The 15,540-nt window shown below is 46.6% G+C and overlaps 1 protein-coding gene across 2 annotated transcripts in view; it reads right to left on the bottom strand.

The window, feature by feature from the left end:
• The window catches only part of LOC142587553 (beta-1,4-mannosyl-glycoprotein 4-beta-N-acetylglucosaminyltransferase-like), a 104,366-nt gene that overhangs the window by 61,769 nt on the left and 27,057 nt on the right, over positions 1 to 15,540 (bottom strand). Inside the window, exon 1 of one of the 2 annotated variants that reach the window (XM_075698658.1) lies at positions 2,083 to 3,296. The exons of the other annotated variant lie outside the window; for it this stretch is intronic. Within the exon in view, the coding sequence (XP_075554773.1) occupies positions 2,083 to 3,135 (1,053 nt within the window). The 5' untranslated portion in view covers positions 3,136 to 3,296. Of the gene's footprint in view, positions 1 to 2,082; positions 3,297 to 15,540 lie in introns of those variants that run through there. 2 annotated transcript variants of the gene reach the window in all.

The raw sequence follows: 15,540 nt of genomic DNA, 5'->3' as shown, positions 1-15,540 counted from the left end.
ATCAATTGTTGGTTTTAGTCCAGGTGAGCTACTGTCGACAAATTCACAGCTGGCATAGGAATAACCCATATATCTTAATTCTGCCGGGCCCACGGCTGTTGCTCACTGTGTTGTCAAATGTATACTCATGTTTTCTAGATCTTATTTCGTACTGCGATAATGTCGTATCGAATGCGAACAGTCTGCGGTGCCACATATTTCGGAGAGAAATTTGGCGCTTCCTTGCGGGTAACCTTCCTCATACCATAGATCAGACTAGGCAAAAAAAAGAATATTCCCGCTCAACAACTTACACATTCGGCAGCCACAAGCTGTTTTGAAGGGGAAGAGGCACCAAGAAAACAGTTTCACGCAATTGCAGACAGACCTGGCAACGAATGAGCGCACACACTTTAAATAAATTTAATTGATTTCTGCGTTTTTACGTACGATAACCAAGGTATGATTGTCATGTATGCCGTAGGGGCATGCGAAATAATTTTCGCTATTTGACCCTTTACAATTCAGCCAACGCCCAGTACAAGGGTGTTTTCGTATTATTCCCCAATCGAGACGCCGCCGTCACGTCCGGAATTCGACCTCGTGAACCCTTGTTGAGCATCGCAACGCCATAGTCAATAAGCCATCATCTCGCGTATAGAGCCCACCAAGCTTCTAGAGAGACCTGATAACTGAGCACAGGGGCCCTCTTGCAAGAATTACAGAAAGTACTCTGACGAGAAAAAAGGCCTCCTGGACGACAACCTACACAGAAAAGTAATATCAAACAACGCCGTGAATTGCCTAAAACGCTTCTGGACATCTTCTGTTTCATTCGGTACGACTCCACAAATACCACACGCTGATTCCGAAGCTACGCTGCGGTTAAACCATCACTGAGGACGTTCTTCCTTGGCGAAATTCAATACTCTTTCTACAGCGAGGCGCAACATCACAAATTACAAAACGTGTGTTATGGCAATGCGCCATTTTCTAACAATGGCTGAGGGTGAGGTCGATAATACCGCTTGCGCACCAACAATACACGTTCTGAGGATGGGAAAGCATACCCCAAAGCCTTATGGTTACGTTGTAACCCTTCCTCAGCTTTATGTTACAATGTTACTTGCTTCTTGGTATCATTCCCTATATAGCTCTCCGATAGCCAGGATAACACCACAGAAAAGGCTAAATGCTGCATCCCCCTCCCATCCACTAGATGCTTCACCATGATACTACCCTACTTCCATTTCCCTTCCTACGAAGGATGAATAGATCAGAGTGGAAGCACTCATTTAAAACATAAAAGAGACGTTTACAAATTCACTATATGTTCAGTATTTCTTCACAAACATGCACAGAAGTGCAAATTTGGTTCCATCATGTGTCGGCGGTGTACAATTCAGGACACAATTATTCTACCAGTCCAATTATGCAGTCAAAATTGGTGATCAATTTGGAGGTTTGCACTTGCTCATTCGTCATATTAAGGGATTTTTGTGACTGTTGTTGAAAGTTACCGCTTTGTGCGTCTCGGTCTACTCAGCGTTCACATACTAATTCCACTCCACCGAAATGGCACAATTTCGTGCCAGCTAACATGCACGCTGGTCTTTCCAAGGGTTGCTTTCCGTGGTCGCTTTGATGATTGTGATGACACGGGCGTACGAATTGTGACAACCTCGGCAAATGCAGTCGCCTGCTTTGAAAGGCATGCATTCACATCAATAGAATATAGTAATTCTCATGACGCCTCGTTTTTGATAATTTCGGTCAATGAAGGTGGCAATCCTTTTATAAAAATTCGCAAAGGCCAAGTCCACCTAAAATCTAAGGAATCCATCGTGCGGGGAACTGTGGCCGCTGGCAAATAAGTTGTCTGCCACAAGCTTCACTAATCTAAATGTGAAGAATAGGGTTCGTAATAGAATTGTTTAGAGCCAGCAGTGTCGTTAAGTTGTGGAAATAGTGATAAAGTGCTCCCTTATTAAGATTGCTGTCTTCAGAGTATACACATATACACATTTTTCGAGCAGTAACAAATCAAAAAAGTGCAAAATCCTCACCAGCTTAAAAACTTTACGGCAAAATTTCTTTTCTCACCTGTATGCCTTCCGCTTCAAAACACCATGAACAATGCCACCCTGCGTACCGTGGCGATGTGCCCTGTATGATCCACATTTCGCTGAACGTCCCCGTGTTCGACATGTTGTTCCTCGTAAAGGTCCTCATCGAACGGAGACGCAGCGAGTCGTTTCCATAGACTTCTCGCAAAAAGGCTACAGTGCACACACCACTGACATTCACCGGCACACTGTTCTCCCAAAAGAAGCCGTACAAGAACCATCGCAGGCTCAATAATATCGGTTCGCCGAATCCATCATGATGTTTCAGGAAGAGCAGCACGTCTCGGCTAGGTATCTCGTCAGCATCGGACATGACGAAAAGGTCGTCATCACTGATGTTCTTGAGACGACGGTGACCTTCGTACCAAACGGATGTACGGAGGTAGTTTTCGGGGCCCCACGGATTGCCTCCGTCGTAGTTGTAGAAGTCTACCGATATCGGGACAATCTTGTGTGCCTGCTCACGCAGAAATCCGGCACTCAAGTTCGAGCGGAGGTAGAGTGGCTTTTCCACGCCGGAATAGGCGTAAGTTGATTCGACAACCAGATAGTAGTCGACAGCATCACCCAGCTCTTTTACGCGGATTTCCAGAAGGTCTAACTCGTGGTTGAACACCAGTCCGCTGATTATACTGCGCGGCCTCGAACGGCGTCGAACATTGCCCATGGAATACCAAATTTTGAACGCTTCGGAAAACCAAATTGCGTCCGGAATGGAGCAGTCCAGCCCATTCCAGCCCTTTTTGCAGACGCATGTCGAGCTTTTCGTTCCTGGGATAGTTCCTTCCAAAAAGCATTCGATTACATCCTGATACGCATGATGAACTATGGCATTCATGCTTGCAGCGGAAAAGTCAGCTAATATTTCTGATGCGTCGTTGACAGCTTTCCTGCGAAAAGCCTCTTCCTTGGTTGCGCTGAGGGTACCGTGAAAAACTTGTTTGATATGGAAAAGGCAGAAGAGTATTGTAGCAGAAGCGAAGCTGAACAAACACATTCCGGTGAGTAACGTTTTAAACATGAGATTCATGACAGCGACTGGTAGCGCTCAAGATGTTACCTATAGATTGATCAGTTGTCCGCAGGAAGGCGAGCGCACAGGGGAAGCACATTCAGACAAACTGTACACCTTCGCGTCAAGCAGATTGCTCGAAATGACTCTGCGGGTCTCGGAGAAAAGATACGTCCATTAGAAGCATAGAAGAGTTTGTCATGACCGATGTTTCGCTCTTCCCACGCTTTAACGAAGGTTCAGTCTGTGCTGGTAATGTCAGGCGAGGGACGTCTACTGCAACGTCACAGCTGCAGCTATGCTTAGGCGGCGCGTGGGAAGCGACGTGCATCATTTCTTTTGCTTGTCATTTTTTCTGCGAAGCTTCAGGTTATGGCTCTTGCATTAGCTTTTTTTTTTCTTCTGCTAGTTCAAAACAAAGACACGTCCGTGCCGCGCGGCCTGATCTCTCGTTAATGACATACTGTTTCCCCTGCCGCACAGGCTAGTACAATTTTCAATGAACGATGCACTTGATATTCCGAGCAGAGTTCGGTATCTTCAGAAAGGTATGCTAACATCCCTCTCTATATAGCTGTCGATTGTCGTCGGACTGTTCGTGTGGGCATCGTGTATATTTTGGCAACTGCATTTTGTAGAATTCCCTATTTGCAAGGACTAAATGCGCATAAATGCGTCTTCTAAATGAGTACCAGCAATAAATAGGGCAGAATAATTTAACGTATGTTTCCTTGAACAATTTCATTGCACAGTGGGTGTTCATATTTAGCGTTCGTCCGCATTCCCTCAAAATATGAATTATTTCCTCCATCATAACGCCCTTTAGTTACAAGTGCCAAGAAAGCCGGCCGTACAAGGAGCTGTCAGAGCTTCCTTTCAAAACGAAACTTGCTTTACCTCTAACCGCAACGCACAGGCACATTGCGGGGGCCACCTGTTGGTTCGCACTGTCATTTCATGTAGACAACAGTTTGGGCCTCTAAGTATGCGGCGCTGGGTAGGTGGCACCTGCTAGCAGACAACTTCGTCCAGTGGGAACTCCAAATGTGAGCATGATTCACATAATATACGCTCATTATTGGGCAATTACCCAGAATGCTTTCGTCCCACTGTGTTGTTTAGCGAACAGACACTCAGGACAAGACGTTAGAAGTTACAACATCAGCAAGAGGTTACTGAAGACTTCGGCTTCACGAAAGTGCAGACATCAACAAGATAAGCAACCGAGTGTACAAGAAGTGAAGTAAACCAACTGGGTCTAGGCTGTGCACTGAGCGAGGAGCATTAAACTACGAAGAAATGCAGTCGGTGACTAAACTAGCCGCGTCAACTGAAAAAGCTGCTCACATGTTCAGGAAGCTAACAATCCCACTGGAACTCTTGAGCCCCGCGAGCAGCAATGCCACTCTGTATTAACACCCCTATACAGTTGACGAAGAATTGGTTTCATAACCATTAGGCTGATATCGACATAAAATTTGCATTCCTAGAGTGCAAAATGTGCTCCCATAAAATCAAAATTATTGCGAAATAGGCACGAGGAGGGCACTAACATGGGAATCCAACAGAGCACTCTGCGAGGTAAGTCTTCTGAGACGGTGTCAAGGTTTGACGACTTCAGGAACCTAACGCGAATGTTTCATCGAAAATCGCACCGCAAACCCTTATGCAACAGCTAGTGTTTGTCGTCCTCCTCAGCTAGCTCCTTTCTGAAACATTCTACAAATAATCACAACATCGGAGATGGTCTCGACCGAAAAGAATGAAGTGGCTAGATAAGAGCACTTGCCCGTAATACCACAATAAAACACATCGTGATGTAACTCCTCTAGAAACGAGGTTACGCAAGAACCTCGAACACCCAAATCAACAAAAGTTCTCCGCGGAACTAGTAGCAACAGTTCAGCATTCACGAGGCCTGACATCAAATTCATGTAAAATCGTGAACTTCGTGACAGCTGCGGCGACTGTTTGAGAGGCCACATGAAGACAACGTAGTCAGCGCATGCAAGCAAGAGCAACTTCAGCGCATACCCCTATGCCCTCGTGCACTTTGTAGCTAGAGTACCTAGAGTTGCATGGCAAAAGAGCTGAAAACAGCAGAAGCGGCAAGCGGCATTCAATACGCAAGCCAAATGCACTTAAGTCGCACGCTGTACAGCAGGCAAACGAAAGCGAACTGTGGGTACGTCGCCATCACCTTCGACGCTTACCCGTATAAACATCATCGAATGCAAGAAACACCGAGATGGCAGAAAGAATGCGTCCGAACAAGAACTCTCCCGCGGAATGCCAGTGATGTATTGTTTCCGTCCCTTCCGCAAATGAGGCTTCGTGGAATATGAGAAGTAAACGTGTCCCCGGCAGGCTTTTCTGGGTATTTGAGCACCCCCCCGCACAACAGTTGTTTTTCTACTTACCTTTAAGCTTCGGCCATAACACACAAGTGACGGGTGTCACTTATTTCACTTTGAAAACCTAAATCGAACACAGCGACGCAGAAATCTACGGTGGACGGCTGCCTCCTTTCCGCGTGCACTTAGCATGCAAGGCAGCTACCAATGACGCGTCCATCTTCGCGCTTTACGCATGTAGGAGCCTTCTTTTTTCTGTCTTCTGCAGTGTCATAGGGATATTTTCTCCACCGTTGGGGACTTCGTACACGTTCCAAGGTCATTTGCTTGATAACTTTTTAATATGTTCTGTTATACCCCATTCATTTCAATCTTTTTCAACATTTGTCGTGTTTTTGTAGTAACAAAGCCTATTTTGTAATGCCATTTGATTTGAAACGTTCCCCCACACTAGGCTTGCGCCATCAGAGTGGGAAAACGAATCCATATTGCCCGGAAATATTATTGAGTATGGAAGAGGCTGAAGCCCCAGTAAACAACATCAAGCGGAACAAGAACGCCTTCGTTTCGCTGCAACGCGTAGTGCACAACGTGAAAATTTGCTGGCGTCTAAATGTGGTCAATCAACCAATCAATGTTCATTATTTGTGATTGATATTTTTATTCAGAAAGGATCCCAGGGCCCTTTCAAGAGTTGCAGCATGATTCGGTTTTTTACAATAAGTGATTACAAGTCCATTAAAGATAAAAAATAGAAATATTACAAAAACTTTTTAATGCGACAAAAGCGTGTTTTTTTCTTTATCATGGTGGCTATTATCAGTTAAATAGACGAACGCGAAGCTGGTTATATAAGCAATACGACGCGGGTGATGTGATTTTGCACGGTTAAAGTGTTCCACACTTTTGCGGCATAATAAGAAAATGGATATAAACCATAGTTAGTCATTATGCAGGTTATACATAATGACACACTCGGCGCATTCACGGGCATAGGGTATCGTTATTTTAAAGTAAGGCATGTTGTTGGGCAAGTCGGTTCATAGATTCAAGAAAGCTTAAGCTGCGCGAACAAGACATGACATGAAGAGAAACATAGATTCACACACAAATCGTGTTTGTTCGCCTACGTTTCTCTTCATGTCGTGTTTTCTTTGCGCAGTTTAAATTTTATTATTCTTATGTTTGTAAGTACGAATTAAAACATGACAATTCATACAAAATGTTACGGCTTGTATGTTTAGCAATACATAAGCCATAAGACAAGAAGAGCACGTAATGCAGGGTTCTGTGCTAATATCAGGGATTTCAGCGTTGTCTGGTAGGTTAATACCCGAATTGCTATAGCACATATAGTGTGTGTATGCATGGCATAATTATATAATGTTAACAATGTCTTCAACTCGAAAATGTAACTTCACTTGTACAGAAGAGGTATTTCGTTATGAAGTTTAAGTGTTGTTTTAAGAGAATGTGTGTGCCATGAAACCTGCGCGTCCATGTATACACCGACCAAATTTTGTACTAATGACTACTTTTGATGATGTGTTATTGATTAGAAACAGTTATGAAACGTGAAATGAGTGAGTGTTTCAGGGACAAACAAAGCCTGGCAATTTTTAGCGGTGTTAGTGAGAAGTTTATTTGCGTGAAGCCAGAATAATAATTTTAGGGCTGTTGAAGCTTTGTCGTATAGTGTTGTGTTTTGTTGTGTTGACTTTAGTGGCGCATAGGGAACTAAAGCTATCCGCGCCAAACACAGGGTATGGTTTCTTTAATTTGGTTGGGTCCCCTGAGCCTATGCTTCTCTGGGTAAGGGTACTCCGGAACCCAAGAAATTAGATAAAAGCCTCAGCCTTCTTCTCAGACACGATAAGGTGAATGAGGTTTTCCGACGTGTGTAATGAACCACACGGTCAGCATTTATTTTTTCAAGAACCGCTGCTTTAACATTCTAAAAACATGCGCGATATCTACAAGTTCATGTTCTCCTAAAATAAATGCTCGATGAAAAGGAATGTGTCCATTGTAAAAAGGGGTAATTTTTTTTTTCCTTCAGTGTTTCCTGTTCGATGCACGAAAATAAGATGCGAATAATTATGAATTCATGTCTGTATTTTTCACAACCAGGCTTATTTTCTTTTGTCAGAGTGAAGTTGTGTGCGATGTGGGTGTGTCCAATGGGCGCAAACGACATAATATAACTTCAAAAACTCCTTCCTGATGTGTACATGACTTCCATTCTCCTTGGAGAGGTTTTAGCATATTTAGCTTGTTATTTAGTTGATTACTACATGTAGAAGGTCATTTGTCCTTGAGTTTGTGGTGTATTAACTTCATGCAATCTTTATGGGTCATGCTTACTTTCTCTTTATCATTGTGGCGAGTTTGCACTAAGCGTTCATTTGCTCTCTCATTGCCAGCAATTGCTACCCAACTCCGAACCCAACAGAATTTTATCTGATGTCCTTCTGTTGTGATCCTCGTTACACTATGTAGTACTTCTTCAAGTAACAGAATTGTTGCATTTCTGGAGCGTGGTGCTCATAATACACTGAGGGAATCAGTGTAGATAAGGCTGTTCTCTAGGCGCTAGCGTATTTTTTTATTTGCAGTTAGCAACAAAGCGTAACATACAGCAGTAGTTATTGTCCCACACTGAGGAACTCTTGCCATCTGGGAAAATTCCGTGTAGTTTTGGTATCTTTCTTTATATGCAAAATATTTTTACGTAGGAAGAGGCAGACGAAAACTTACATACAAGTATATTTACAAGAAAATATGCCGCCCTTGGCCATGAGGCAACAGCCCGCGCCAGCCTCTAATCGTCGTCGTCGTCGTCTTCACAATGCTCGCCTCTTCGTCATTGCAAATACTGTTCTGTAGCAATATTTTTATACGATGTGTTCTCTTGTAGTTTGCCTTTTGTTGAATTGTGTAAGAGTCAGATCCAGCACTGACGGAAAACTGTACAACGAAGGTAGTGTGACGTGGTTTCGTGCATTGTCAGGTAATGTGCCCAATAAGTGCATTTCGATGCATATCTCTTCAAAGCGCAACAGAGAGAGAGGGAGCGAGAGAGAGGTAAAGAGGAAAGGCTGGGAGGTCAAATAGATATCGGTCTGCGGTTTGCTACCCTACACTGGGTATGAGAGATAGGGGTTATAGAGAAGACAGAGAGGAATATAAAGAGGAAAGAGGACAGAGGCGTGCTTTTTTTTAAACCACCGCAGAAATGGCTTTGTTGCTTGCGGCCTGTTGTTGAACAGCATTCGAGAAGGCCAAGTTGTGATAATCCGATAAAATAGATGCTGTGTTCGCGCTCTGACTCCAAAAGCATACGCGCATGTGAGTACTGATCTTCAATCGTCAAATTAGGGCTCTTTCGCTTCGACACAGGATTTACTACAGGTGACGGACTGTATGCTGCACGCGAAAGGCTCCGGCCGACATTATGAGCTGGATCTAATCGTTTAAATATGTGGGTTTTGCTGAAGCATAAACAATGACCCCGTAATCTGGATAAGTGCGAACCAAAGAACCATAAACGCGTAGGGGCATGTTCCATCGACCCCCAGTGCTTCTTTGAAAGTACTTTAAGAATGTTCATAACTCGGATAGCTTTGACTTTCAAACTGCTTATATGTTGCAGGAATATTACTATCTTATCCAATGTATTGCCTAAAAACATGCGTCCTTGCTTTCCAAGGAGTGTTCTTTCGTTTAGGTGCAGGGAATATCAATCTTTAGCTGAGGTGACTAGCGCAAGAGTGGACATGGGAACACAAAAGGGCGAGAACGAGAAGCGCAACTTCCAACTGGTGTTTATTACAAAAAAGGTTATTAATATGATTCTCGCGCACTTGATCGCGATCAGTTCCGCACGTGCAAGATAACAAGGTTATCACAAGCAGGCAAGAGCGCACCATGGCGGGGGCAGGGCTTAAGGTAGTCTCCCATAGACAGTTCTCAGAAATGCGAATATTTTAGCGGTCAATGCTAAAGATGGTTTGCTGACGCAGTTGCCTGCTACGATAGCCGCTGACTCAATGATGAGCCTGGTGTTTTCCCTCCCGTGCCTTCATATTATTTCTATTTCTGCAAGGAGTGGCTGACATTTACATTGCGAGCAATTGATGCCAAGGACCCCTTCTCTACCTTTCTGAACTTTCAGATTAAGCTCCTGTAGTCTCACGTTTAAGCACCTTCCCGTTTGTCCTACGCAATGCTCCCCGCGGGAAAGAGGTATGCTGTACACTACTCCTCTTGAGCATTCTATGAAACCCTTTCTATGCACAATGTTGCATGACTTTGATTGTCTGCTCACAGGGCTGGTTTTTCAGCATAACTGGGATAAGTTGGGGGAAGCGGAAAAAAAACGACCGAAACTCCCGCCCTTTGGCCAAATTCCTTCAGCTTATGTGAGATGGCGTGGATGTTGGGATGACTGCTAGATTCCTGCGAAAAGCACCACGTGGGCCGGGAGGGGCGTCACAAGATTGCAACTTCCTACGCAGCGTATCTGAAACAGAAATAATGAGGTTGCTGGGATAGACAACAGCCTTCAAACGAGCTATCTGTGAGTTCAAACTCTATTGTACTGAGTGGTGACAGGATTTTAGCGACACGTTTTTCAAGCACGCCTGAACAATACCGCGTTTGACCAATTTACTATGGGCTGATGCAAAAGGTAGCAGGGGTGTTTTAGCGCGGGGCTCACATTTCCAACAGATATGTTCGCCTGAAGAGGACAACTTCATATCGAGAAACTTTCAGGCACCAATGTCAAGACATTCGTGCTTGAGAGTGAGAGGTTGCAGGCGTTCGCTGAACAACGTCAGTGTCTGCTGTAGGGATGAATCAAAACCGGCATCATTGCAGTCTAACAGCATAAGGTACCACCTTGAGCCCTGCCCCCGCCATGGTGCGCTCTTGTCTGCGTGTGATAACCATGTTGTCTTGCAAGTGCGCAACTGATCGCGCACTTGAATCGCAACTGAGTATATATTCATAACCTTTTTTACAATGAACAACACTTGGAAGTTGCGCTTGTCCATGTCGCCCTTTTGTTCCCCGTGTCTCCTCTTGCATTAGTCACTTCAGCAATGGTAAACCAACTGGCCCGGTCTCACACCCTGCTTCAATCTTTAGGCCTCCTTTTAGTGAAAAGAGAACCGCAACTATATTTTTTTGTGGGCACAACCTAAATCCATGTCTGTCTGCCCAGATAGCGAGTTTGTTCATTGTGAGTTGTATTTCTCTCCCACATGTTGGCAAGCTACAGGACGTGCGTGCACTTTGGAGGCCATCGACAAAGACAGAATGCATAATGTCCTTTGAATATTGTCACGTGGTGGTGACGTTGAATAACACAGTAGCAATACTGTGAACGAGAAAACTAACTTTTATTCGGCGAACCTGTGCCCACAAAACAGGCTACACTTATAGCACAACGATAGTGGCGAACACGCTCGGCGATCGTCGAAAATCTGATCTGCGGGTCAAGCGCGTCGGCTTTTATAGAGCAGTCGTCGAATGTTCCAGACTAATCGTTCGGACCCGCGTGCCTTCCACAAAGTTCTACACCATTCGCGTTACGTGATGAAATCAGATAACACAAGGTTCGGCGACAACAGACAGCCGGGTAGAAGCATCGATAACTTTCCAGAAACGTCGGATACATGCAGGCGCCTCCCGCGCTGTGCGATTACATTTGTTAAGCGGCGAAACGTGGTCGCCAGATAAAGATAAGTACACGTGTCAATACCCCCCTCTTAAAAAGCATCGTCCCGATGCTATAAATATAAGAGAGCGAAACACAAAAGGGCACTAAGTAACATAAGTAACAAAACAACAAAAAGAAACAAAGTCCAAAGGTCAGTTACGCGAAGTCCCAAAGTTCATTAACGCTGGTAGTACGGCTTGAGTCGCACAACGTGGACTATTTCAGGTCGTGAGCGGCGCCGCTGTGACAGCGAAATGCCGTCTGGCACGACCTCATAGTCCAGTGCGCCAATACGTCGGATGATCCTGTACGGTCCGAAATAGCGACGCAAAAGCTTCTCGCTCAGTCCTCGTCGGCGTATAGGGGTCCAAACCCAAACACGGTCACCGGGCTGGTACTCGACGAAGCGTCGTCGGAGGTTGTAGTGTCGGCTGTCGGTCCTCTGCTGGTTCTTGATTCGCAGGCGGGCGAGCTGTCGGGCTTCTTCGGCGCGCTAAAGATAGGTAGCGACGTCAAGATTTTCCTCGTCAGTGACGTGCGGCAGCATGGCGTCGAGCGTCGTCGTCGGGTTCCTGCCGTAAACCAGCTTAAACGGCGTGATCTGTGTTGTTTCTTGCACCGCCGTGTTGTATGCAAAGGTCACGTACGGCAGGACCGCGTCCCACGTCTTGTGCTCGACGTCGACGTACAGGCTCGTCCACTCTTAGGGTGAACACGGCTCACCGTGGCCGCGCTCCGCGGGGCGCCAGTGCGTCCGGCGCGGCGGCGCATCGAAGCGAAGCGGCGCAGGCGCACACGGACCCAGGGGACGTGCCTCGCGTCGTCTGCTACAGCGCTGGAGCGCACCGCCGCTTCCTCTGCTGTACACTTCGCTATACCCAGGTGACTGAGTGCCCGAGGCGGCATTCCGGGAGGGCGCACTTCACTAACCGTAGAATTTTCCAGCTGGTTCGGTCTACAGCTTGTGAACAGCCTGCATAATCAATATACATAAACAGAAGCAAGCTTCTCACCACATAAGTCACTTAGCATGTTTTTTATAAGTGATGAGGGTAAAAATACAGTCATTTTTTCGCGTTCTGTTTAGGCTGGGTGGGGCTTAGAGGTGACGCTTGATAGTCGTCTCAGGGACGTCACCCAGCCTGAGGCTGTTCTTAATTTCTCGAACGGTGGAGGTCGGGTTTGCAGCAGCCGCCGCGACAATGGTCACTCTTTTCCGGGCTTTACGGGGAGCATCCGCAATTCTTCCATCCTTCTTGTAAGCCTGGACGATTCTATTTACAGTTTTCAGTGGCCTTTTTGTCATCTCCGATATAACGCGTTAAGAATAGTTTTGTAGGCACAGATCTACAATGCGTCGTCTTTCTTTTTCCAGTACCCGCGACATTGCTAGTTTCCAAAGCGCACCGGGGAAATGAAATTATCCTGCACTGTTACATCGTTTTTATCGCCGAAGTGCCATGGCAACCAGCAACTGAACAAAGTGCAATTCATCATGCAAATCGACGGAAATGCATTTAATGGAAAACCTCTGGTGTCTTTCGATTTAAACTAGAAAACTGACATGTAGAATATGGATTTTCCACTTCAATTACCTATTCGAAACAGACGGAAACAGCATTCGCATGTGGCGTGCATTGATTCCAAGGAGAAAAAAACAACAACAAAAAAAAACGTCGACGCCATATGTTTTACTTCACCTAATCAATGTAATCAAATAATTGGGCGACGATTCCTCAAAATGAGAATGCGACATCTCGCGTCAGGTTGCCGTCAGAGGACCGGCACCGCTTCGGTGATTTTACACAAGCTGTGACAGCAAAAATGAATTTAGTTTTTTTTTATAGGATGCAGAAACATGAAAAGGGGTAGTGAAACCGCCTCCAAATCAGTTGCTATGCCGGGGAGAGCACTTTCCTACATCGCGTAAAACGCTCCATGCTCTTCTACCAACTACATTAACGCGTCAATAAGAGAGTGCGAAGCAGCGGATATCACTTCTTAGTTGTTGTCGAAGTAATATTATTGCCCTCCTTAATGGTAATATCCATGGCAAACATGATAATGCGTGATTGAACAATCGCTCTCTAACTTTCTGCGAAATTTATAGCGGGTTTCGGTCGTTTTCTTAAGTCAATTAAGCACATTCCTTCTAGCATCAAGACATGCGCGAAACGGCGCGCTAGGCTCATCACATGATGACTCCAACCAAGAGCGCGCCTAATAGGTTTCTCGATATGCACTACACCAAGTGCTGTGAGAGTAAAATAAGAGGGCCCCAGCCTAATAAAAAGCGCGAAAAAATGACTGTATTTTTACCCTCATCACTTATAAAAACATGCTAAGTGACTTATGTGGTGAGAAGCTTGCTTCTGTTTATGTCCTATTTTATGTTTAATTCTACGGTTAGTGAAGTGCGCCCTCCCGGAGTGCCGCCTCGGGCACTCAGTCACCTGGGTCTAGCGAAGTGTACAGCAGAGCAAGCGGCGGTGCGCTCCAGCGCTGTAGCAGACGACGCGAGGCACCTCCCCTGGGTCCGTGTGCGCCTGCGCCGCTTCGCTTCGATGCGCCGCCGCGCCGGACGCACTGGCGCCCCGCGGAGCGCGGCCACGGTGAGCCGTGTTCACCCTAAGAGTGGACGAGCCTGTACATTGCTAGCATGTCGGCGAGGGTCTTGTTGAGGCGCTCTGTGAGACCATTCGTCTGCGGGTGGTAGGCAGTTGTCCTCCTGTGGCTTGTCTGGCTGTATTGCAGAATGGCTTGGGTGAGCTCTGCTATAAAAGCCGTTCCTCTGTCGGTGATGAGGACTTCTGGAGCACCATGTCGCAGCAGGATGTTCTCGACGAAAAATTTAGCCACTTCGGCTGCGCTGCCTTTCGGTAGAGCTTTAGTTTCAGCGAAGCGGGTGACATAGTCCGTCGCCACGACAATCCACTTATTTCCGGAAGCTGATGTCGGAAACGGTCCCAACAAGTCCATCCCGATCTGCTGAAAAGGTCGGTAAAGAGGCTGGATCGGCTGTAGTAATCCCGCTGGTCTTGTCGGTGGTGTCTTGCGTCGCTGACAGTCGCGGCATGTCTTGACGTAACGGGCGACATCGGCGGTTAGGCGCGGCCAGTAATACCTTTCTTGTATCCTCGATAGCGTCCGGGAGAAACCGAGGTGCCCAGCGGTCGGATCGTCATGTAGGGCGTGCAGTACTTCTGGACGTAGCGCCGACGGAACAACAAGGTAGTTGGCGCGGACTGGTGAGAAGTTCTTCTTCACGAGTAGGTTGTTTTGAAGCGTGAGCGAAGATAATCCACGCTTAAATGCCCTTGGGTCAACGTCGGTGTGCCCTTCTAAATACTCGACTAGGGCTTTTAGCTCCGAGTCTCCTCGTTGCTGTTCGGCGAAGTCTTCCGCGCTTATTATTCCAAGGAAGGCGTCGTCATCCTCGTCACCTTGCGGCGGCGGGTCAATGGGGGCGCGGGATAGGCAATCGGCATCTGAGTGTTTTCGTCCGGACTTGTAGGTTACAGTGATGTCGTATTCTTGTAGCCTGAGGCTCCACCGTGCCAGCCGTCCTGAAGGGTCTTTTAGGTTAGCTAGCCAACACAACGCGTGATGATCGCTGACCACCTTGAATGGCCTGCCATATAGGTAAGGGCGAAATTTCGCTGTGGCCCAAACGATGGCGAGGCATTCCTTTTCGGTTGTAGAATAATTGTCTTCTGCTTTTGACAATGATCGGCTAGCGTAAGCTATCACGTGTTCATGTCCATCTTTTCTCTGGACTAGGACGGCACCGAGGCCTAGGCTACTGGCGTCAGTGTGAATTTCGGTATCGGCGTGCTCGTCGAAGTGCGCAAGTACGGGCGGCGACTGCATGCGTCGTTTGAGTTCTTGAAATGCATCAGCCTGTGGCGTTTCCCACTTGAACTCGACGTCACATTTAGTTAGCTGTGTCAGCGGCTCAGCGATGCTTGAAAAGTCCTTGACAAATCGCCTGTAGTAGGCACACATGCCACGAAATCTACGCACTGCCTTTTTGTCGGTGGGCTGCGGGAACTTTGCGATGGCAGCTGTTTTCTGCGGGTCGGGGCGTACTCCGGATTTGCTGATGACGTGGGGCAGGAATAGAAGCTTATCATAAGCGAAGCGGCACTTTTCTGGCTTCAGAGTGAGCCCTGATGACTTGATGGCTTCTAACACTGTCGCAAGCCGCCTAAGGTGATCGTCGAAATTTCCGGCGAAGACAACGACGTCATCCAGGTAAACAAGGCACATCTGCCACTTCAGTCCGGCTAACACCGTGTCCATGACGCGCTGAAACGTTGCAGGTGCCGAGCACAGTCCGCATGG

The sequence above is a fragment of the Dermacentor variabilis genome, chromosome 7, assembly GCF_050947875.1.
Source record: "Dermacentor variabilis isolate Ectoservices chromosome 7, ASM5094787v1, whole genome shotgun sequence".
Taxonomy (NCBI): domain Eukaryota; kingdom Metazoa; phylum Arthropoda; class Arachnida; order Ixodida; family Ixodidae; genus Dermacentor; species Dermacentor variabilis.
Note: the sequence above shows the minus strand (reverse complement) of the source record. Positions and strands in the feature narration are given on the sequence as shown.